General features: G+C 39.5%; 1 protein-coding gene across 15 annotated transcripts in view; it reads right to left on the reverse strand.

The window, feature by feature from the left end:
- The window catches only part of DMD (dystrophin), a 1,047,400-nt gene that overhangs the window by 8,840 nt on the left and 1,012,750 nt on the right, over window positions 1–25,810 (reverse strand). For 12 of the 15 annotated variants that reach the window (XM_050333286.1, XM_050333290.1, XM_050333292.1 and 9 more), the window contains 6 exons: window positions 22,379–22,444; window positions 21,015–21,080; window positions 17,886–18,044; window positions 11,305–11,548; window positions 10,856–10,979; window positions 6,815–6,907 (listed from right to left, as the gene is read on the reverse strand). In XM_050333286.1, the coding sequence (XP_050189243.1) occupies window positions 6,815–6,907; window positions 10,856–10,979; window positions 11,305–11,548; window positions 17,886–18,044; window positions 21,015–21,080; window positions 22,379–22,444 (752 nt within the window). Of the gene's footprint in view, window positions 1–11; window positions 6,734–6,811; window positions 6,908–10,855; window positions 10,980–11,304; window positions 11,549–17,885; window positions 18,045–21,014; window positions 21,081–22,378; window positions 22,445–25,810 lie in introns of those variants that run through there. The other 3 variants (XM_050333299.1, XM_050333288.1, XM_050333289.1) reach the window with 3 other exon arrangements.

The raw sequence follows: 25,810 nt of genomic DNA on the forward strand, positions 1-25,810 counted from the left end.
TAGGAACAGAGAGAGGAAGTGGAATATATATCAGCAAAGTAAGGGAAAAAACCACACATGAACATATATTTTATACTGTAAGAGACACTTCCATTTCCATTTAGATATTTAATATTAAATAAAAACCACATTTCTGCTTAAAGAAAGACTGAAAGTGCACTGAAATCCAACGATGATTCTGACCTGATTTATTCAGCAACAGTTCTGTCACCTGTGGCTTGTTTAAACCTCTCAAAACACTTGCGAAAACCACCAGCCCCAACTTATAGGCCTTTCAGTTGAGAATAAGGATTGCAGAGATCTGAATTCACTTTCTGAGCATCCTAATTTCCTTAAGTTGAGTACTCTTGGCAATCAGTGTAAGCAGTAAAATATTTTTTTCCAATGTCAAATTAATTTATCCAGTCACTTTACATTGTATTATGGCCTACAAACATTGAGGTATCCATTAATAAATACACACATGTGTACACACACACTTTTTTTACACCTAGAGCTGCATGCTGGAAAACAACATGCTCACATTCAAGATAAATATATTCCAAAATATGTTTGCAACGTGCTGATCTGCAAGCATGGTAAAACTGAAGGGGCAGAGGGGAGGAGAGAAAAGAAAAGGTTGAGTAAAAAGGGAAAAAGGGGAAAGTATCTCATTCTGTTCAAGAACTGCCAAAACGGAGGAGTCAATAATTTATCTGAAAAGATGTCCCTAACAAGCCTCCACACTTCGATCACATTGATTCTTCTCAAACACTTCTCATAGCATATTTATTTTTAAACAAAGAAAGCCAGGTGTCAATCAACAGCAAACACTCCCTTCCCAACACACAGCCAGTGACAATAAGATGCTTGCTGTCTCCAGAAGGAGTGTCCCACTGTCACTGTCACATCACTGCCCACGCTGGCAGGGCCAGACTTGCAGTCTGAGGTGAGAAAGTCACTGTGGTAAATGCTGTTCAAGAAAGAGGATGATCTTTGCCCCAGAGCTGCTGCAAACGATGTAATTGTAAGCAATGTATGAGAAAACAGGGAGAGCGACAGATACCTATGGGAGAACATGCTGGTCACAGTAACCTAATTGCTATCGAGTTTTTCTCTAGGTGTGGAAGCCTGTAGGAGAAGGGAAGGAAGGCAATAAATAGCTTTGCAGGTATTTTACAAGTTGCAGAACAAGGGTCAACAGCAGAACAGAGCTGGGCAGAGGCAGGAAAGGAGAGGAGGAGAGGGCAGAGGAAGGGAATGGCATCCCTGACCACCATGGGCCACAGCCTCAGCTCAGCCACAAACTCCAGGCAATGGAAAGGGCTGGGGCAGCCTCTGAAAGCCTGGACAGCAAAGGCTACCATTTATTGAACACAGGAAATTTGATTCCCTTCCTTCCTGTCCCTCTCCCTCTCCCCAGCAGCACAATTACTATTAGAAATGACAATAACAGGTTTGACAATAACATGTTCTGCATGTATGTGGGTTTTTATTCTGCTCCTCAGCAGAGCCTGGACTCTGGTGCAAAGTCTGTATCAAACACGCTGGTGGTGCACAGAGGCACCAGGGCTAGATGTATCCCTTCACTAAGGACTCCACCCTGTAAGCCTGCCTAACTCTCTAGGACTTACACATGTGCCTACAGAGCATGCCATCTCCTCTGGCACTTTTATCAGGAGCCATGAATTCCCTAAAAAAATGCCCTTCTTTGAGGGAATCTCTCACCAATATAAATCATGTAACAGTAACTCCTTGAAGATATGAAATCCATTGCATGCTTTGGTCATTTGAGGAAGAGCCCCAGAGTTTAGGTCAGCAGGTGGTCTAGTTAAGGACTCCAAGAAACTGCAGCCTGGTACAGCCTGGTGTGCAAGAGTCCTGGGTCAGGAGTGAGATCCAGCAGATGACAGTTTAGCTCGGGTCAAGAAGAGAGAAGGAACTGCTCACATGCAAAATACTGGATCCTTTTGGAGGTCTTAAGAAATGCCTACCTGTCTGGACAAGCACCTACAACTGCAGCTACACAGTGTTTAATTTAAAGCTACATGAGACAGAGTGGATTTTGCTTTAAAATGAATGCATTTAAAGGTAACTGGGATAGCTCAGCACCACACAAAACAGCTGGTGAGGACAGTCTGTGGTGAGTAATCAGCCCTAGAATTTGTTAGATGCAAAAAAGAGTAGTGCTACTACAGTAACAGCTAATTTCTACTGGAGGAGATTAAAAAGGGTTTAATGGATTTTACGTTGTTTCCTTCTTTGCATATGAATGCGTGTTTCTAAGTTTTAAGGCAAAGAATGTGGCTTGGCATAAATTGCAGAGGAAGAAGATTGTCTATACTGCTGCAGTTCTGAAAATTTGTGTCCTATAAGGCATCAAAACACTGATATGTAATCCATGGGTGCCTAATCATCTATTATTCCTGCTCAAATCAAGATTTCCTGTTCTTAAAAAATAGAAGAGTTTTTCTTTCTTCTTCTTTTTTGGAAAGCTACATGACATTGTACCACAGACAAAGGCACACATTTGGGCATTATAAAACACCAAAGACCTAGTCATGCCCTTCATCATCTCATCTGCAGCTCTAGAGGTGTAGCCAGATCAGTAGTGTTGTGCCACAGGGGAGTGATGAGGGATCTCAGTCACCCAGGCTCACTGCTGTGGGATGCAGGACCATAGCACAGACAAGGTGATACGATCCAGAAGGGGCCAGGATATCTGAACTGGAAGAGTATTTCCAGAATACCCTGCAGTATAAACTCCAGGGTACTCTTCCACTGATTCAGTAAGGTGTGAAAAGTGTAACATTTTGCTGTCACAATAAGAGAAACTGCATTATTTGCAGTGCTGAAAGTTGCTAATTCTACTTAGGACATTAGTCCTGCTCATAACAGAGCCTGGCTGATGCAAAAGTGAGAGGAGAAAATGTGACTGGTGTGTTTAAATGTGACTGGGATAAAAATAAAACTTATAAAAAATGGTGCTATTCTCAGTGCCATTCATTTATTGCTGTGGGGTCTTGTAATTTCACTGCACAAGACCACATTTGTGTTAACCAATACCACGGTAAACAGTAAGCGAGTACTGATCTCTCTCCAAATGGTTTCACGTTATGTCATGTCCTTTTAGCTCTTTCAAGCCGTCATGCTCTCATTTCTATCCATTTCTTGGCTCCCACATCTTCATTATTCCCCAGCAAGGGCCCTGCACTGAAATCTGGGAAGTGCTCTCACCAACTTCAGCCAGCTCAAGAACTTCTGCCCCTAAATTCCTCTCTGAACATCATTCACAGAAAGCAGTCACCATGGAATCACAACTGCAAACCTCAGCCGGTCCACCATGAGATCCACCAGAAGTGGTACAACTTTTTTGTCCTCAGTGCTGCAGGAGAGATGAATTTGGCTTTAAAAATACTAGCCTGTCAATCTTGCTTTCTAACTGTGAACCAATTCCCTGGAGATTTAGTAGTTTGGGCACAAATACAGCGTGAAAATGTTTTCCTCTGTGGCCCATTATCAAGCAGGGTCAAATAAACCACTGAGGTGGTATTTAATGGTAGATTTCCACTAAATGTCAGACCTCTGGCTTTGACATCTGTTTTGAGTTAGCACAGCAGCTGTTTGAAGCAGCTGCAGCAGTTGTGAATTTGCTGGGAGCAGCAAAGTGAAAGAGGAATGGATGGGAAACCTTGTAGATTAAAAGGAAAGAAAAATTCCTTAAGGACAGCAGTCATCAGGTATTCAGCAGAATTTCTCTCTCCAGAAATGAAACAGCTTTCGGCACCAACAGCCAGCTGTGCAAGGAGCATGGAGGTCCTGTGCTCCTTAGGAAATGCCAAGAACTGCCAAAAGGTTAAACTGAAGAAACAACAAACAAAACCCCTATAAAAGGTATATAGTACACAAGCTATTGCATCTGAGGTCTGCTTATGCAGGTCTATGACACAATTTGTTTTACACGTGCTTTTCTAAAATACATTCAAAATGATGCTATGAGGCCTTGATGCCCTTTTAAAAACAACACTATGCAGCAAAAGCTTGGAAAATATCATCATCATAAAGAATCTATCTCCAGGTGAGTGACAGTTAATTACTACTACATTTTACTGCTTTGTTTTAGAAGTCCAAAATAAGAGCTGCTACTTGCTTTAGTAAACTGCTTTCCAGCCTGAGTAAATCTTACTCTTCAAGTGCTTTTGACAGTATTTAGACTAAATATTTTGCTGTTAATTTATATCCTGTGATGCTCAATTACACATCTGTGCACCCAAGCACAGAAATTCGATCCTTTTCTCTCTTCACTGCTTATTTAGCTTTGAACTTTTCTCATAACCAAAACTTCCAGAGTCCAGTTTGCTCTTGTCACATTGTTCTGCACCCCTCTAAGTTGCTGTTCTCCTACTGGCAATAGGACACCCAGAATCATGTCCCTGATTCAAAAGGTGTGTCACTCTCTGTGCTGTGACATGCTGGATATTTAGCTTGAAATTTAACATGCTTGTTTTACAGGACACAAAGAAACCACATTTCATTGAATCACTAAGGTTGAAAAAGACTTTTAAGTTAACTGAGTCCACCCCAGCACTGCCAATTCCACCATCTCCTATATCACAACCCATTTCTGAATGTCAGACTAACATGACAAGAAACACTTGCATCTGACAATTTTTTTTTAATTCTACTTAATAAGAAACAATATAAGAAAATGTATTCCTTATGGATCTAGGCTGAATGCTTGTTTGGTTTTATTGTTCTGTTTCCCAAATACCTACTTGAGGTAGGTATTCCACCTATACCTTGAGATTCAATCCAGCTTGTAATGGCAAGAAACAAAATGTGACTCGCACCACACCCGAGTCCTCACACTCAGCCCTCTTCTCAGGCTGCTTTGCCAAAGTGCTTTCACTCTTTCGCAATTACACTTTGATCTTTTATTATAGATTAGAAACCTGAGATACAGATTTGTACCTCTCAACAGCAAAAAGGTTCCTGGTTCAGTAGTTTGTTGAGACCAATCAACTCTGCTTCCTTTTCTTCTTAATGCAGTCTTGTAAATTATAAGTCAGGTCCCTGATGCCTGTGGAATCGGACTGACCACAGCATCCTTCATGTCACAGTGAAGGTTTACATGAGGCTGAAGCAGATCAGCTGTGGATGTGAGCTCTGTGTATGTGGAGATCAGCTGACTATAATTTAATTGTTAAAACTGGAACAGAAGAAAACTCCAGTAACAGAAGTTTGCATGAGATCTCAGCAAAATTGACAATGTCAGTAGCCTTCTGTATCAGCCAGTGAATGGAAATCCATCTGCACTGGTTGTAGGATGAACTCTTACAGAGAGCCTATTCAGACCACTCCTACACTTCATCCAAAAGTAAAAACATAAACCTGGCATTCATGCAAATGCATCAAAAGACACATGAAGAACAGAGAAACCTAATTGTTCATATTTGGTGAATATTTTAACACATGGGCTATCTACATCTAGACACATACTATTATGCAAGATCTCCTAAATACAACATATTTACACAAATTATGGTCACTGATAAGAAAACTGTCTGTTGCAACCTCATACACAGCAACTTTAAAAATAAGTCCACTTTTATCTTCATAAATGATAGATAGATTGATGAAAGATTTTTCACCTGTTGTCTCTCATAATTAATATCGGAACAAAATGAGACATAATTAATATCGAGACATATGATTTTTTTCACATAATGTTGAGATGACTACAGTTAATTTATTGGTTTAGATTTTCTTTCATGAGATCTTTCTAAATGGTTCCAACTTTTGATTTATAGCATGAGATCTTATATGGTTTTTCCTGCCTTCTTTTCCACTGCTCACAGATGATGTCTGGTGAGAGCTGAGCTTGCTTTGAAACCAAAGGATGGAGAAAACTCGACTCCACTGAAGGTCTAGTACAATGGTTAATGCATTTCTATACTGAAGAAGAACCTCTGAGTGTTGTGTGAAAACTGTGCAAAAGGCCCTGTGGAAAGTCTATGCCCCTATTTAAATCCACTTAACAGGCTGCCAATAGACACCAGGACTTTCTCTTGCCAAGAGGTTTATGTCTGAACCTTGCTTCACAGCAACAGGCAATACCCCAAACTTCCCATCTCCTGCTAGGAATCTAAGCCATTTTTCTTGGCAGCAGAGTATTTTCTCTGGGCTCAGAAAAGACTTTCTTAAATGAAAAAAGGCTGAACAAATAAATCCCAGTAACACAAACTGATCATCTTTAGCAAACAACAGGAATGAGCAAAATGGAAACAAGTGAAAGAAATGTTGTGGCTGTGCACACAAGTGCAGCCCATACTGCACAAACAAGCAGCCCACTCATTTTTACTCCATCCCTCTGCACCCAAGTGCTACATGGTTGAGAACTTTGACGTAGAACTTTAATATTATTTCACATCAGATTCTTCTTGGAGAAAGATAAGGAAGGACAGAAGAAAAATGTGCTAAGACATGTAATGAAAAATAAATCAGCAAGGGGACTAACCAAAAAAAGAGGAAATGCTGTGAGAAAAGGAACATGGCAAAAAGGAAGCAAAGAAAACGCTTTGAGAAGAAAGTCTCATACAGACATTTTTTCATCCACATATCTAGCAAGGGCTACCTGTGGAGGCAGCTTGAGCTAAAGGAGGAGCAGGCTGCTTCTCCACTCTACACAAGACAGGTTTCTCTACAGCTATTGTTAAAATGAAAACAAAGAGCAGCAAAAAAAAAGGGTACCAAAAGACAAACCCCTGAAAACATCAAGGAACAGAAAACACTTTTATCTTCTTCCCTCTCATCTGCCATGGGCAGCAGCGCTCACCTCTGGAGCTAGGGAAGGAGTTGTTCAGCTGCTCCATCACTTCCTCCAAACCTGTGCTTGTGTCCTGGGGAGGGCTGAGCAGCTCATCCTCACCTGCAAAGCAAATCCACACCATGGCCTGAGACAAAACCCTTTGCTAACAGTTAGCTATTGCATAAGTCCTTCACAAAGCTAAGGCTGTCCATTTAATAAACACATTTTCTGCTTAGCATACAATCAAAGTTTCAAAGGTGAATTTTGGTGACTGTTATGTGCCTCTTTCTTTATAAGGATCTAAGTGAAATTAAACAATTAATTTGAAATAATTAATGCTGATTTTAATTTGCAAAAAGGGATTTAAGAAATAATCTACTCTGGTAGAAGAAGTAGGGTAAAATGTCTGCTAGGAACATTTAGCTCCATAGATGACACTTGTCGTTTCAGCTTCTCTTATTCTATTAATGGAAAAAGAAATTGCTGTTGTGAGTGCTGCTGTTGAGCAGCTTTCTAATAGTACTGGATTCATGTTGGCACTGCTTTGCCTAGCTGCACAAATCAGTAGAAACCCAGATTCACATCTGCATCAGTATTAATATTTCTGACAGTTTAATTGCATCAGATTGGCGCTCCAAGAACACTCAATTGTACTGTAAAAGGGTTTAGCAGCAGTTTAATAAAGCGAAATACATTTCTCCCACTGAATAATTTCTATAACCTGATTACAGGGCAGCATCTTAATGGGAAATTCAATACATTTTACTTTTACTGGAATTCTTTTGCTCATGGTTTCATATAACTAAAATCCACATGTTTTTACTGTATGCCCTGGCCTCCAATACAAATAAAGCATCTGGAAAAAGAATACACCTAAAGGATATACTTTGAATGAGATTCTCCTATTTGCTAGATGTCTTTTATCCCTATTAAAACACAAAAGTAATTTTGCTTGCTGTAATAACCACAATTTTGAAAATGACTTAATGACCCTTTATTCTAACATGTCTTGCCCTACTCAACTCAAGTAATAAACTCTGATTTTCTGTTAACATTTATGTTCTTTAAACACTGACATTCTCCATGCTAGTGGAAAACCTAGAAAAAGGGATACTAAAGGAACACTTTGGGGCTGCCTATATTTTGGCCAGGAGTTTCACAAGAGTTATTACTGACCAAGAGTGATTTCTCCCACTCCACTACAAGAGGTAGGGTGGAGTGTCTGCAAGAAGCATTTAATTCATATAAATGATGGTCTTTGTATCAGCTTCTTTTATTCCATTAATGGTCTAAAAATAGCTGCTGAGACTGCTTGCAGTTTGTTCAGCTTTCAGCTGGTGCTGGGTTCATACAAATCAACTCACACCATGAGTTACTTTCACACCACTGACAGAGGTGTCTTAGCAAAAGTAATGTCCTTCCAGCCTTTGCTGGATGTCAGGGTGAAAACTCAGAGCAAGATCTTGCTGCTTCTACCCAGGCTGAGGACTTTATCAGCCTGCAGAAAGCCTCCTGGCCCTCAAGAGCAGAAGAGGGCAGTGGTTCTGCTGTCCTGGTCAAGGATAACTGAGGATAGGTACTGATTTCCAAATGTCCTCATACGTGCTGACACAAACCAAACTGTGCTGACCCTCAAAAATGCTGTATCTTTTCTTTAAAATGCATTGTTTTTATATTTTCCTCATTTGGATGACTTTCTTGAGCATTTCCTTGTAAATGACAAAATAAGACATCAGCCAAGCAACCTGACAAAAGTAAAGATACTTTCAGACCCCAACCTCCTCTCTTTACCCAAAACAGCCTTCCCCATTTGTGTTCCTACAAAAGGCTTAGAGCTGGGTGAGTGTCAAATATTCTGGTGGTAGCTGAATGAAGTTCAGCAACAGCTGAACTTCACAGGCCTCAGAAAACCTCCTCTGTTGCAACATTGCTGGGAGAGAAAGACCAAAGACAAGGACTTTCCCATTAGGATTCTATAAAAAGAGCAGAAAAACCTTTCCACTTGCCCAGGTGTATTTCAGGAATAAGCTCTTCTATTTGTAAATTAGGATTTGAGTGGGTCACTGCTTCTACCAAATGGACAACACTGCTGGTGGAAAACCTTTCACAGTCATCTCTTCCTGGGAAAGCGGAGAGGGAGAAGTGCAAAGGGTCTACATTCAGAGAAAAAAAAACAACTAACATCTAATTTTGAATAGAAAAACGTATAAAATCTACCACTACACTACCTCATAACCTAAGAGACCTAGAGATGCTCAGTATTTTCTCAGAAAGGACGGTCCCTCATTTTCAGGGACATGCTTTCTGCATTGGGGGCATTATTTACATCACTCCTCTGCTTCCCTGCAAAATTCAAGAGTATTTTAAGCTGGGCTTCAGAAAACTCTCAGACTAGCAAGCAAAGCCTTCTGGTGTGAAGGCTCTGAATTAGCTGCGGTTTCTTAGCTCGGTTAGTAATTCTTTTTACAAGCTCCACTCCACATTGCCAACAGTGTGGCTTTGCTGAGTCTCAATATAATCATACTGATAATGGCTCAACATCTCACTGTCCTTCCACATATTGGCTCCATCGAACAAATCAAATCAAATTAAGTCATGTCTAAATATTTGCTTCAAAAAGTTTTAGCACTTTATAGGACTCTGTCATGTTAATTAATTAATTCCAGTCTTACAAGTTAAATGGGAACAATTTTATATTGAGTCAAATGAAAATAAATACATTATTGTACTTTGTCCTAATATAGGATGACATAAGAAACTACAAACTATAAGACTTCTAATAAGATGTCTGGGAACCACTTCCTTCCTATCTTTTCCTGTGTATTTTAATTAACATATTTTATGTGATGAAATTCATGACATTTCTTCAGAAAGATGATGCAAATTACTCCACTGATATATTTTGTCTCTTTGTGTATGCCATACATAGCAAAATGTTTCCTCATTGGTAATACGACTAACGAAAAGTCCAAATGAAATTGCTGTTACCTGTGATTGCCCTCTCACCCCCAGGATTTCACTTAAGCACTCCTAAAGGTACAATTTATTTCACATTTTTCGTTGCAGGGCATATAGAACCCACCTTGTTTGATACTGGCACAGGCTGACATTATTGCTTGCACTTGGAATAGAAGAAAAATCCCCCAAAAAGCTGCATTTTCCACCACAACAGCTCTTGAGACACAGCAGAATGTCCCCTCCCATTCAATGTCTCACTGCCATTGACACTTTCACTAACATCAGTTAAAAGCAAAGCTCTCACTTAAGATTCTCTCTAATATACATTAAATAAATTTCTGTGTATGAAACTGAATATTATCATCACACTTGAAACATTATCTTGTTGAAGTAATATAAGTGCATTTGATTAAAGATGATGCAACGATTGATTGCTTTTTTTACTAGCAAAAAAAATCCTTACTGCTTGGTAATAAATACTTCCTAATTATGTAACAGATAAGAAATCAGGAAAATGCTACAGAGCAGTTACTAAAATCACCAAAATAATAATTCCAGCCTCTAGCTACAGCATGTTATTACTTAACCTTACTCCACAACTCATTTGATGTTCATTATCACATCTGATGTGATATTTAGAAAAGACACTAGATGAGCATTGCCTGTAAGTGACAGTTCAATCCTACTGATTGAGCCACAACAAATTAAAAATAAGATCACATCAGTTAACACAGAGATGACTAATAATACATTTAGTCTCCCAGCCATAATTAATGCTATGTACATTTAAATCAGTCATGCTTAATATCAGAAAGTCAGTTTGAATAAAATAGTTAGCTTTTCAGTGATATTTGTTTTCAGAAGTCAAGCCCTGGATAAGCTTTGCGTTTAATGTCAAAATATCCAAGCTACTGTGTGCATCATGATCAAAAGCAAAAGCGTGAATCATAATGAACATGTAAATAGCCAGATGACATCGAAGACCATTGCAAATGTCTACTTCATTCTCATTTGAACCAAACAGAAGCCTATTTTCTGTGTTTAAGGATTTTTTTCCTGGAAAATGGGACTATAATTATTTTTATGACAATCTGAACTTTGTTATCTTACCCATGGTTTCTGAAGTCTGGCTGCCAACTACACGAAGAAGCATTGGCTGACTGCTGCCTGACCTCTGCAAAGAGGTAGAAGGAGATGATAGTGTTGTACCATTCACCTTGGCATCTGCCTGTGGCTGAAAATTGAAAAAAAAGAAGAGGTTGTTATTAACAGCTCACTACTTCATATCTCTGTAATTTTTATTTATTCCATGAATACATACAATTTTTTAAAGTAAATATATCCATGAGACCAATGGATTTGAATTCTGAATAAAACAAGGAAGAAGACTAAATAAGAACACTGAAACCCCATTTCACATTCTCACTTTCAACAATTTAATATTTTTCTCTGACTAGCCCATACATATATGATTTCTTGGGATGTTGTTACTGATAATGCTTCACATTTGGAGAACGTGAAGGTCTACAGAGACCTAGAAGAAATGCCTGAGGACTCACCTGCTCCAGCAGCTGCCTCAGCCTGTGCAGCTGTGATTCCAGCTGTTTGTTGTGATCCTCCAGGATCTGCATCCTGGCTTCCAGGCGGCCCTTGTGCTGGCGAAGCAGCTTGGCTTCTGCAATGAGCTCAGCATCCCGGGGGCTTTGCGGAGAGACCGGCATCATCTCCGGCGGGGACGGCAGTGGAGACAGTCCTTTGTGGTCATGCTGCTGCTTCAGACGGTCATACTCTGCTTGCAGGTTTCTGTTGGGAAGTGATAAGGAGGCAAAAGCTTTATGAAGCCAAACAGGCAGTGCAGAGGATCACAAGGCACCTCCTCTCGCGTGGTGTGATGTGATTAAATCCCGGGGGCAGAGGCTCACCTGCACCACCTGCCTTTCCTTCTGCTGAATCCACACACGTGGGCTTACACCTTGCAGATCCGCATGGATCTGGTATTGTACAGACCTGTGATGAAACATTGCCTAAAGGCTCTCTCTGCAGCACCAGAAGGCTGGCTGGACTCCAGACACCCTCCAGCAGCCCGGGTACGGTCTGTCCTGGGCTCAGCCTTCCCTCAGCTTCCTGCGCTTTATCCTTCCGAGCAGAAGTCGGACTGCCCCCATTCACTTTCACGCATGACTACACCCGAGGAGTAATTAGTGCTAGAAGAGGACTTTGAGTGATCAAAGCAATTCACAAACACTAACCAAAGTGGGTGCCACCTGGCCAGCCTATCTGTTTTACAAATGAGAAAGCTCAGAGAGGCAGCCACACAAAAAGCCAGAGCAGAAAACACAGAACTCTGCTGTCGTCAGTCAGGTCACATCACTCTCCTCTCTTCATATCTGCAACTGCATTTCCAGCCTAGGGCTAAAATTATCAACTTAAGATGAGAAAGAGACAAATTAGAGAGCCAGCCACTTAAATCAAACTGCACTAACTTTTTGGGCTATAATTTCCATCTTCATTTGAAAGGTACTGCCGGGAGTGCTGCAGTCTACTGTAACTTTATGGCACTGCTAAGCTTTTTCTTTTATTCTGTAAAGATCCCATTTTTCCTCCAGTAAAACACTCCATAGATTAATATGATCTACAGTGGTACACATACAAAAAAAAATCTAACAAGCAGGAAGAACATAGAAGGTAAGAAACGGAAACCTTGTCAGGGATAACACAGTCCAAAGCCGCAAAAATAGTAACTTGTAGCAGAAACTTCATAAGCAAGGGAGGCTTAACAAACTGCACTGGGATTCTGTTGCTGTGATGTTCCTCTACTGTTTCCCAGAGGGGGGGAAAGCAGCTCAATGCTCTGGTAACTGCTTACTCATCACAAGCAGTGACCCAGATTTTAATTTTACCAACTCGCTCTTATTTGAGGTTGTGAGAACAGGCACCTTTTGCCACTTCTGCCTGCAAACCACAATACACACTGACAGTTTGGTCTGGAAGCTTAATAGCACCTCAGAAACCTCCCAGTAAACTTCATTAAGCTCTGAAGCACTTCTAAAGGTAAAGAACTTCAGGAAAAGAACTAAAGCAGTATGCATCAATTCACATGGGAGAGAAGGCAATGCCAAGGACAAAGACAGGCTACTGACTGTTCTTCAGAGGTCACCGTGCTCTTCAGCAGCTGCATAATGGACAAGTCCTAACCTGGGACTGCGGCATCCCCCACAACATCCCTAAGGGATGTCTGACCTACAAAATCCCTTCCCTGCAGAAGTTTTAAAAGATTAAAAAAAGGGGATGATAGTTCTTAACTTCAGGTTGTTCAAAAATTCAAGATTTCCTTCTTTAAAACCCACAGTATGAAGAGGGTTTGTTCAAATGAGGGTATTTTTTTAATGAGTCCATGAAAATTATCTTGAAAAAAAAAGAAGGGCTATCTGTACTGGATATAGATATAGTCATATAAATTATGCCTTCTGCATGACTAAATGTCTTCTGATACTTCTCGCTGAACAAACTGGTGAAAAATTAGTAAAAATACAAAAGGGAATAGGAATAAACATGACAAGAGTATCAGACACAGTCTTATTGCTGACTAAAGCTTATATAGGATTGATCATTAAGCTTGTTTTTCACAAAGCCTGTAGGTAGTGGCTATCACTATCCCATGAGGAATTTCCCAGATGTATGATACAGGCAATAGTCTACAAATAGCAGTCTCAAAAGTTTGAAGTGCTGTAAAGCAAAAGATAAAACATCACCCTAAGGGCAACTACATAAATGCACTTGGTCATATTTACAACATGATCAGATACCTTGTTACAAAGAAATCTGCCATTATCGCCTCTATCAATATAGAGAAGTCCTTCCAGCAACTGTGGTATTGAAATACAAGTAAGGACCAGGGAGTCATTCAGATAAAAATGCCCTCCTGTCTGATAAAAAGTAGTTTAAAAATCTTTCTGAAAGCTTACAGAAAAAAAAAGAGCAATGTAAGGGATACTGCACATTATCCAAGCAGAGGTATGTCTGAATTTGGAAGTTCTGTAATTAAATGCTGTAATATTGCTGCAACAAAGGAATGTCATTTTGAAGAATGCTTGTGGGCTTGCCCAGTGCACCTGTATCAGTGAGTTTTCCAGCTGCACCTTTTCAGTCCAGCTGCACAGTGCTCAGTCCAGAGAACTGAGATGCATCATAGCTTCAGAGCCACAGGAGTGATGCAGAGTGCAGTCAGTCAATAATATCGTAATAACTGGGATCTAAACATACAGCAGTGATGATGTGTATTAAGAAAGGGGAAAAAAGCTGGAAATTAATAAAAGAAGGAAATAATTTGGAACCTGATGTAAGAAAATCCCAAGGGAGAACAATTAGCTTTTATTCCCACCTCTGAACGGTTTTAAGCTGTGTGGTGAAAAAGGACTGCTGCTGTGAGCGAGGCACCCAAAGCACTGCCCACAGCCCTCAGTGCCTGGAGGAAAGACACCCTCTGACACTTTCAGCATGAAATGGGACATAAGAGAGAGGGGAGATAAAAACATAATCCTCTCTAAATGAATGCAACTGTGCAAGCACGGGCAGTACTTGGAAACTCAGTTTCCCTCCACTATAGCTCAGGCTGGGTGACTTCTACATCTGGCTGTGACAAACACACAGTGCCGCTGCATCTCCTGATCACTGCGAAAATGATCCCTTCTCCAGTAAGAGAATATTAAGAAAACTCAACACACATATTCCATTTACAATGCCTGCAACTCTTTGAGGCATTCATGAACAAAAATAACAGAGGAAGCATGCAGTGTAACCTTGATTTATGCAACTGTAAAGAGCTGAGTAGTAAAGCGCTCATGAATTATTAATCACATCTATCACTGGCAGCACTAATTGCCTAGTGGCAGAAATCCTAGTGGACCCCACCTGCTGAGTAGTCCTCTCAGAGGCAATTGAGAATTTGTGAATTCATGTTATTTCTCATCTCCCTACAGAAAATCAGTGGTCTGAGGAAACAGACAAAGCTGGCAACTGAACCACCTACCACTGTCCCTCTCTAAGATGACAATGTTTACTCATGATGCTTCCCACTCAGAAGATCTAGTTCCCCTTCTTCAATGCCAAAACAAATACCAAAAGGAGCCACAGCATGTTTAGAAATGCATCACTTTCTTGCTATTGGCAACTATACAGAAGGAACTTTGAGGAGACCATTCATCAGTCTTCAGATTTGAAGGAACTCCAAAGCTACACCGAAACAGGGCAGCTTTGAGACCTGGGATGTTAGTGCTGCTCTAGTGGCACACAGCCCACTGTGTTCCCAGTGCAAGTCAGGAAAGCAAAGGAAAGGCAAATAGCTCCGACTGGAGATCTCATTTACTTAGTTCTTGTTATAAGACAGCTAGGAGCTGGGAGGAAAAGAGAACATAAGAGAACTCTCTCTCTTAGAGAAGTATGTCAGTGACCTTGATTCAACTAAAATATTAGGAAACAGTCACTTTAGTCATTAGAATAGCAGGAAAGTATTTTAATTCTTTGCAAAAAGTTCTGAGTCTCTGTCACTACAGAACCACATGCTTTCTTTTTAATGCTAGTGCAGTACATCCTAGTCAGTAGCACCTACTCTACCACTTAACCTCTTGAGAGGGCTTTATAATTAGATTTTTCTTTTATATTGCAATATAATAATAATGCCTTCCACAACAAGATTACCTTTGGTCTATTGAATACACAAGAAACGCTCTTATCACAACATGCTGTGATGCAAAACTCAGCATAAGCCTGAAGGCCTAAAACTCAAATGAAACATTTTCAGCAACTGAAAATATTCTCTAAAATGCTCACATTTTAACAAATGTAAATTATTTAGCAGTCAAATCTTAGGCATAAATTATTTAAGGAAGTCATACTTACAAGCTACAGAAGCACCAAGGTCTTAAAATGCTAGCAGATAAATAATGAATGTCTAACAAAAGGTCCTTGGAACTGATAAAAACCCCAGTCAGAACCATGTCACAGCTAGGTTAGTTTATAAGTCAGATAATGCATTTCAGAAGAACTCAAAATAGGCAACAGAACCTTTTAAACTGTCCAAAAGAAAAACCTCAGAATTACAATTTCAAAGAGTCTTTTTCATTTAAGTAACAAGTCAAGATGGAAATATTTGGAGACGAGAAACTGCAGCTGAAACCCAAATGGAGGTCAGAATTCAATAAGCAGCTCAAAAGAGATGAAGCAAAACAGAGAAGGGCTTTTTCGAAAAGCAGGAAAGTGTGGAGAGTGAAAGAAAAAGAGAAATGACAATGAAGTGCTCTGAATACCACAGTACTGCTTCTTGTTGGTACTTGATGCAGCTTTCCCAGGAGCTGCTGAGAAGTGACTGCATGTGCTGACTCTTACTGTACAACCGTGCAAGATACAGCAGAGAGCTAAATCTTCATTATCAAAAGCCTTTGGCAACTACCAAAAATGGTTTGCACAAACTCAAAGGAGGAGAATGACTAGAAAATAGAAATCTAAAGGGACAAGACTGGTCTTTTTAAATGTAAGTAAGTTACATGAATGGTTCCTGACTGACCCTGTCTGAATAGCTTATTTTTCTGAACAGGGACTAGTGTTTAACCCATAAAATCACAGATATCTGCCTGTAACAAGCTATCAGGACAAGAAGAACTTGTTTGCTTTTCAGCAGCTACCTTACTTTTTAAGTACAAGTTATTTATAGCAGTTTGCAGAGACAGAAGTAATGATTTTGTCATAATCAATGAAAATCACAGCAGTGTGACCTCCACTCTCCCACAGAAACAGAGCTCTTTGTTCCTGCTGTATTGAGAACTGAAGTATCCATAAAGGTGAGGTTGCCTGTGGTGGCATCACCTCCATAACTGTGCCTCCAGTAGTACAAATGAGAAAACAGACTAACAGTCTACCAAACTTACAGTCTACAGCTCTTCTTTAATCCAGGACTGACAAACTTCAAACCAGGTATTTTTAAGGTGTAATTCCTGTCAGAGATCTTTTACCATGTTACTTATCATCAGAAGTTGCTATATTAAATAAAGCTAAAATTCAAGGCACCCTGAAAAGGACTTTTTAGCCTGTTTAGCTATCTACCTCCATGTTACACTAGTTTTCATATGCTACCTTTCTAATCTAGGATGCTTTAGAAGTCATCCTCCTTTCGGGTAGGCAGCTTATTTGGTATACAGACAGAAAAGCATTATGATGTTTTTTCTTCTTCCATGATTCACTACACAACGCTGTTTAAAAAACAGCACTCATCTCCAGAAAACTAAGATAACTTATTACTGGTTACCAGATACGTCAAAATGCGTATTTTCCTCCACTTGGGCTTTATGTGCTATGCAGTAGGAAGTTTGTGGTTTGGTTCAAACAAAACCTCACTGCTGTTCAGTGAGCAAGAGGTTTGTTTACTACAGCCTTCTGTGGGGAACACTTTCCTCATCCTTGATGCCTACGGATCCTCCACATTTTCCCAAATCCTCCTGATAAGAAGTGATGGATCCACTGTAATTGATTAGTACCATCCAAAGGAGACTTATACATGGAGAGAAGATCTATGACACTGCCAACTCTTGCATTATTTCCTTGACATGCCTGAGGTAAATGATTACTGCATTAAACCCTCAGTGTAAACAGAAGTACCTAGCTCTTAAAGAAGCAAGAAAAAAAGAGCAAGAAAATGCCTCTAGACTGTACTATAAAAGCTCAAGATAGTAGAAGCCAAAAAAGCCCATGTTTTTTTGTAGAATTAAATGATTTCTATCTTATAATCTGATTTTGGTAGTTCGCAGTTGCAATTACAAATCTACTGTAGAAAGAGGACTGCAGTGTTGTGATGCCTCAAATATCCATTTGGGGGTTTTTATGGTGATTAATGAAGATAACTTCAATTAAATTTACAATTAGAAGCAAATTATACTTGGTATTGAAAGACTAAAGAAATGGCAACAAGCAACACCAAACAAATGGAAAGGAGAACCCAACTTTTACTGACTTTGAAAGTACTTCTTTGTTGGGAGAAAATGCAAATTTATAACTAATTTTATCCCTACAAATACTATCAAACTGAATTCCAGTGTAATTATTTCACAGATATTGTACTTTAAATGCAGCATCTGGTGGTGTAACCCACCTGTTTTCCTCCTCCAGGTCTGCGAGGATTCTCTCCAGTTCCCCTCTCTCCTCACTCTCCAGAGAAATCAGGATCTGGGCAGGGCTTCGGGGCTGGCTCAGTGGGGACTCCTGATTCAGACTTTGGCAGTAGTGCTGGATTAACAAGTGTTCATCATCGCTGGAAAAGAAAGAAAGGATAAAACACGCTGTTCCCTTCCTTCTTTTTAACTTCACAGTGAATATGAGGAGATGATTCACTCCCAGTCTTTCATTTCTTACAAAGAGATTTGCTGAACTCTTTGTAACCAATAGCAGAGCAATGTACCTTAAAGCAAAATCTGCTGACTTGTTTCACTTAGTCTCTGGCAATTTTCCTTCTCTGCAGAGTCCACCTCTCTCCTCCTCTGCTTCTCAGATACTTAAAACCAAGTTTGCAACAGCTGACAACTTCAGCTTTCCTCTTCTGCCTAACTTCAATTAGGAATTTGCTTGAAAAAGAAAGCTAACCTCTGCTGCTTGATCTGTATCATAAAAGGGTCATTCAAGCAAAGGCAATGCATTTATTTTTGTACCTACAAACCCTCCTTCCGTAATAAATGTGTGCTGTATTTATCTTTTTTTCTCTATAAAATTGTAAATGAGGTAAACAAAAAAAAGTATTGGACTCATCTAAAAAATATGCTATTTTTCACTCAGGTGGGTTTCTTTTTAAAATTAAAAGTGATGTACACTGTCAGAATACAAATATATTTGGGTTAACATGTATGATCTTTTTCTTTATTTCTATTGCCCCTGACGCTGTCTGGTATTTGAAACAGAAATACCTCTGGAAGAGAAAAATAAATCCAGTTCTGAAGGCCCTGATCACTTCCTAGAATTACATGGATTGTTTTAGGTGTGGTTTAGGTGCTAAGGAGATGCATCCAGGCCCTAAGCTATGCAACTAGCACTAGCATTAACTGTGGGAAACCATGAAAGGTTTCCCTTAACACTACAAGATAGGGACATTAAAAATGACACTGCTGTTGGAAATTTTGTCTAACAAAATAACTCAGTCTAGTTTTTTTTTCTGTTATGTTTTTAGACCAGAATTTAACAGGCATTTTGAACAGCTGTTATTGTTCAAAAATTATAATTTTCCTTGTTTCCATTTGTTCCTGAAAATGTTAATGATGCCATTTTATGACTGCAGGAGTGCCAAAGCAATATAGAGCACATTAACATGAGTTCATAAAAGAGAAGTATTAATTTTTCACAGAAGGAAATGCTTGCCAGTTCCTAAATTTACACTTTTCATGAAACACTTCAACTGTGATTTCCTTAAAACCATTGCTTTGCATTTATAAATATTCTTAGGGATCTTAACTGAATTAACAGTGAACAAGTGGCATAACTACTGCAATATGTCACTTTACAAGCATACTCTTTTTCTGTGATTTTCACACAGCCTGCACATATCTTTTATACATAATTGCAGTGACACTACATAAGGAAATGTTTTGTGGTTTTTATATATATTGTGTATATATATATATATGCTATGTTTTTATTTCCCACCTTCCTTGTCTCCATCTATCACTCTTCCTGCCCTTATTAGCCCAATAATGTAAACCATGTAAGAATGGCAATAAATAATACTTAAGCATAATCTGACATACAAAACTGAGAGTATTACAGTTGTAAATTCATGGTAAGCTTTAATTTTGCTGCAATTTGTATCTACCTGGATAGTATTTATTCCAAAATTCAGAATGTACAGGTTTGTTCTCATTTTAATAGTACAAACTGAGTAACAAACTTTAGTCATTGGTTAACTTGTTAACTGAATCATACTAATACAACTTCTAATTAATCAAAGAATGAACTCAGCAGTAAGACCAAAGTGCAATACAAGAGATACTGCATACACAAGATTTGTGTGAGAAGGACACTGAAATATTTCAGTGGACAACACAAAATTCCATCTATTATAGCATTACTACTATTCATAACAATGCAAAATTAACATACAACTTGTAAACAATTTTCATCAACTGCGTGAAGCTATACTGACATTACATATATACCAGTTTTGAGGTGTCATTTTAACTTTCCCCTTTTTGACCAATGTATTAGAACAATGTATTGGTTGTACAGGGGATTTTCTTTCAAAACTGGCAGGCAACAATCCTACCAAGTCAAAAGAGAAACTATTTTGAACAATGAAACAGCTTTATCACTATCCAAGAACATCTCACAGATTCAGAATCAACCTCTTTAAATGCTGATTTGGAATCTCAGATTAAGTGAATGAAAACTTCCCAGAGTACTGTGCTTTAAGGGAATGCTACAAATTTAGCTTCTGTCTGAATTTTCAAACGTGTCAATGACTTTGGTGCTTCTATCCTGTCTTCAGAAACATTCATTATAGTTAGCTTCCTAGTTCTATGTCCTTTCATTCCAAGAATAAACAAGATCAAGAATATCATCAGGGGAGGAATATAATACCATGTCAGAAAACCACAAAAAGGTCTTAGTGTGACATTAAATTTTTAAAAATTTAAAACTTCTACTTATGACTTTTCATTTGAACTAGTACAATGAATGCTTGTCAGAGATCTGTCCAACTGTAAAGTTTACTACTTCTAATATTTCATGGTGAGGACGAGTCCCTCCTGGCTTACACTTGCAGTGCATTTCAAGTATTTGTAGACCAAAGATTTCTGTTTAGCTTCAGTAATGTTTGGAATGACACTTTGCCCACACCAACATTTTCTAGCTTACAGCAATTTAACCATGACTAACCTTGTAGTACAGATAGAAGAGTTTTCCTTTTGTCTTTGTCCTTAGAAAACATCAGATGACAAGTATATTTTCCTAGTAATATGGAAACTATTTGCTGAATAAATCTATAATTTCTTGAAAGAAATTAGTCATTTTAATTTTGAAGGTATCAATCATTTGTTGTATAAATTTGGTATTAAGCTATAAGCCATAAATCTAGGCCCTATGATACAAATTGAAGGGACGTGAGTTCATCATTAAATTGAACCAGATGGTTCAATAATGTGGTACCTGGCCATGCAAATTCAGCACTACAAAATTTCATTACAAGTTAATAACCTTCCCACGAAAATACATGTCAGAAACAGTAAAACAGCCTACTTACATGCTCTCATTGGGTGAAATACTGTCATTTAGATAAGAACCATTGGTGTTCTCCATTTCTGCTAGCCTGTGGAAAAATAAACAAGACTGATTAAAACCAATTATGTTTTCCAGAAACTTCATCTGCTCTAACATTCTGGAAAGAATTAAAGAGCGTGATGTTTTTGATGAATTTGAAACTCAAATTAATTTACACTCACTGTTGATTACCAAAAAGTTTTGCAATAAGCTATCGCAAAGGATTGTTTGTTTGTTACAGTGACCTGGCTAAACTCACATCTAAGTTTATATTCCACTCCTCTTGATTAATTAATTCCACAATCAAAGAAAACCCTTAAGATGCCAGGGGATTACACAAATTGCTTTGTACCTGGCAATATCATCATCAGAACTAATGATCAGTCATTTCTCATTGGTTTTCACACTCAGCCCCTCCTAATCGTCCTGGATAATTCAGAAACACCTCTCCTGATTAAGTGATATCGGGGGAGAGAAAGAGGAGGCTGGAATAACCATTTTTCATTACCTCAATCCTTGCAAATTTACTTGCTTGCTGGAAAAACGCTTTCGTATTTGCACAATTGACCCACTTTTTGATTCTTAAGAGCAGTATGAAAGCAGAGAAGTGAACTAAAGCAGCGATATAACACCACTTTAATCCTCCAAATCAAGGAAAAATCCTGTTTGTGGTATTTCATGAGATGAATTACTTAATGTTATAACGACACTTGAGATTCATATAAGACTTTGGAGGTTTTTGCTATTCTCATTTGTTCAATTACACCAGGGTCCTTATTAGAAACAAAACCCTACGCAGAATCATAGAACGGTTTGGGTTGGAAGGGACTTTTAAAGGTCATCTAGTCCAACCCCCCTGCAATGAGCAGGGACATCTTCAACTAGACCAGAGGGCTCAGAGCCCCATCCAATCTCACCCTGAATGTTTCCAGGGGTGGGGCATCCACCACCTCTCTGGGGAACCTGCTCCAGTGCCTCACTATCCTCACTGTAAAAGTTTCTTCCTTGTATCCAGTCTGAATCTACCCTCTTTCAGTTTAAAACATTACCCTTTGTCCTCTCACTACAGTTCCTATTAAAAAGTCAGTAACTGAGTGCCCATCTTAATGATGAACCCACAGAACCTAAAGGCCACTTCTGACCACACAAGTGCTCTGGCATGCAGGTTAGGACAGGCTGGTTAGTAGCAACCAAAGACAATGCTCTGCATCCCAGAGTCTGGAAAGCAAAACCCCAAATTCTGGGTTTCTTTAAGAAGTGCTCAGGTAGCTGCTAGCCCTTGGGTTTTTTTTTTCTTTTAATTATTTTTTATAGAAAGATCTGCCTAACATCCAGCTGGTCTCATACCTGCTAGCATAATGTTCAATGCGTGAATGAGTATCATCGTGTGAGAGCTGAGGGGACGAGGCAGGCCTATAAGGCAGAAAACACTGATTAATCACAAACAATACCCCTTTAAAAGTAAAAAGACACTTAGCCATGCCTATACCCTCACATCTCTATGCCTTATGCTACGTTTGACAAACAGCAAGTTTTTAACTCCAGGCACTGCGTGTGCCTCCTCAAGCCATCGGTGCAATGTTCTGTGGTACCACACCAGGGATTTTCACCATTTTGCAATCCGTCTGCTGTCACGACTCTTCTTCACACCAACTCCTGCAGAAGCCTTTTCCAAGGGATTTATAGAAGAGCTTTTGCCCTGCTTTACCCTTCACAAGCTGCTGCCTTCATTGGCAGTTCTGCTTCACATGCAGCCCTGCACTGGCTGCCAGAGTCTTGCTGGGAACCTCTCCTCTACCTCCCACCCTGCTCCAATGCCTGCTTCCAGCACATCACACTTAAAAGAGCCTTTAAAGATTACTCCACGAGAAGCTAGAGGTAAATACAACAAACACACAATGTCTGAAATGAGTCTTTAATAACACACTGCAGGCACTGATGATTTTGCCTAGTGTCTTTCCAGTTGCCATCTGAACTGTAGATCAGTGTGTTATCACTGATCTATCAACTGTAGATACAGAGGAACACTGTCAATTATTTTGGGTTTTCTGCCTGACAAATCTGATGGTATGAGGTCCTCTTCACTTTTTTTGTGCACAAAAACAACTCATGGGACTTTTCTCATCAATTAGAGCATTGATTCTTACAGCCTCAACTCTGGAAAACGTCAACATTAAATTATGTTGCCTATGCAGTTCAGAGAGCACTCTTTGCTCCCATGTGGGATTTTGCCCATTTACACTTATCAGGATGTGCTGAAATAACAAAAAATGATGCAGTTTCACAAACTGTATGGCAATTTTCATATTTTAGCTAAATTTCAACTGCTCTTTATTCCATCTCTGCTGACTGTCCTTCTGGAACTCCAGACTGAGGAAGGAGTTTCACACCACTTTAAACTGTTGGAAACTGTGATTCAGGCTGGGGCTGCCCAACAGTGGCAACTGCATTGCATAAGCAGGTGAGTTTTGTAGTTGCTGGTTATAAACCAAAACTGTAATAATCTTCTGTTTTGTAATGCTCCCATGTTAGGAGTTTGCCATAAATCTAGACTGGTCAGCTCCAGGTTTCTAATCGGCCTGAGAAGCGCTCTAGTTTAGGTTCCTGAATTCATAGAGCCGTATGCTGGATACACAAAATTCACCATCATTAATGTCTCTTCTCACAGGACAGCAAAGCTTTTCCTCTTCAAGACATCACAGGCCAAGTATCACAAATCTCATTTTGCCTGAAATGTGCTTTGGCCTCCAACTGTGCTTTTAGCCACCACATGTTCAAACATTACTGCAGCACACCAGAGGATAAATACTCAGTTCACAGAGTTCCTCAGTGCAGCAGAGATTTGCCAATGGCTTCTCTGCAGCTGGATATCCTATTTTGTGTAGGAACATGTACACTGAAGGGAAGGGAGGGAGAAAGGATGCAATTTCTTTAGAGCAGTGGATTATGGAGCAAGATAACAGTGATTTTCTCATAAATTGATGTATTTTAAATTTTTTGTTTGTCATATGGCAGATATTAAGCTGGTCTAAATTGGTACCATCAATGAAAGGTTTTATTTTCAACATATATACAAATGTTGCTGCTAACACTGTGCATAGACTAGGAAATCTGTCTTAAAAGTAGTTATAGTTTTGAGTTGGATCATCCTCTTAGTCCCTCTCACACTGGTATTGCACATGTATTTGTAGCATTGTGAAGGAATGGACAGCACTTGTTTGGGACCTACTGGACAATGAAGAGATGTCTCTTTTGGCAGTAGTGCAAGACAAAAAGACAGGTTTGACTGTATGAACACATTGTTGCTGCCTTGAAACTACGCTTCAACTTCAGAAGTGACCAAGTTATGATATATATTTTTTTTTTAAATTTTTTTTTTAAAGACAACCCAGTGTTGTGTAACTTGTTGAAGCTTATTCTCTCTGCCAGCTGCAGGCAGGGGGTGAGGCTACATTTCCAGATTTCTCTCCACTTCAAAACATACCGCAATGGAGATCTACCTCAAACAGCTTCTTAAAAGTTTGCTCAAGAAAGCAAACCTATTAGAGAAGCACTGCTTTGTGTTGAATTCAGCTGCTCAGAGGTAAAGTTTTGCCAGTATCTGAGCAAGCTTGAGAACAACTGTGCTGAACTGTACATGCTCTTAGTGACCACCTGCACTAGAGCTCAGAGTCCTTCCTCTCTGAGCACACACACCCAGCACACCTAATCAGCTCCAACAGTCAGCAAGAAGGTTGAGTGACACAGCCAATATTTAGCCAAGATAACCATCCCTTTTACAAGGGCTCCACAGCTGCATTGCTCAAGCTGGGCTCTGCAGGAACAGTGTGGGAATTCTAGTCAAGTCAAGTGGTGACCAAGTAGCAAATACCACCTCCTGCAATCCCCTGCACCCCCGGAGATCTGGCTGGCAGGATGAGGGCACTTTTCTTTGCTGATCAGCATTTTAATTACTGCTTCTTGAAAGTGCAGAATCAAGTAAAATGTATTTATACCACTGACAATCACTCTTTGAGTAAAAAGACCCAAATTCTCACAACTTGTGAGCTGTCTGGAAATGCCTGGAAAGCAGAGCATCTGTACAAAATACTGGATAATAAGCAGTCAGAACCACTAAATTCCAACAAAAACCCCAAACTATCTATTTATAAACAGTTCCATATATACTACATGTTGATGTCAGGATAGCATAGCACTAGCATTGCTGACTGCTGCCAGGTGGTGCTGTTCTGAAGTGCTTCAAAGATAACCACAAAGCTGGCACGAGAGCACCAGAAAAAGGCACAAGTGTAGAAATCAGAGGAAAGTTTTATGATAACTGGTTTGATTGCTGAAGCTGGAGACAGCCCTGTAACCAAGAAACAGCTTTAAACTTGGGTAGCTTAGTAACTTGAGCTGTAAGCCAAGTGCTATGGCACAAAGGAAAGGAACAAAGTTAGCAGAACAAAATAAAGAGCAATTCTTTCCAGCCACTATTTGTCTCTTATTTTTCTGCTTTCTTGTCACACCAGACGAAAGGACTGTGCTCTGGAAGATATCTGAGTTGGTCCGACAAAAGGTGCAACCTCTATACAAATCCTGCTTTTCAGCACTTCTCTCAAGTTTTCTTAGGTATCACAGAGGAGTTAAACTCCCTGTAGTGCACACCACCAAACCTGTGATGTGAAGTCACTGGTGTAGTCATACCATGAGGTTATCACTGTAAGTAGCTAGAATTAAACATGTTATGACAGTTTAGTTTCATGTTATGTCAGACATAGCAGTGTTATTTCCATATGA

Source organism: Myiozetetes cayanensis, unplaced genomic scaffold (assembly GCF_022539395.1).
Source record: "Myiozetetes cayanensis isolate MyiCay16 unplaced genomic scaffold, myiCay2020 scf5-8, whole genome shotgun sequence".
In the NCBI taxonomy this organism is placed as follows: Eukaryota; Metazoa; Chordata; class Aves; order Passeriformes; family Tyrannidae; genus Myiozetetes; species Myiozetetes cayanensis.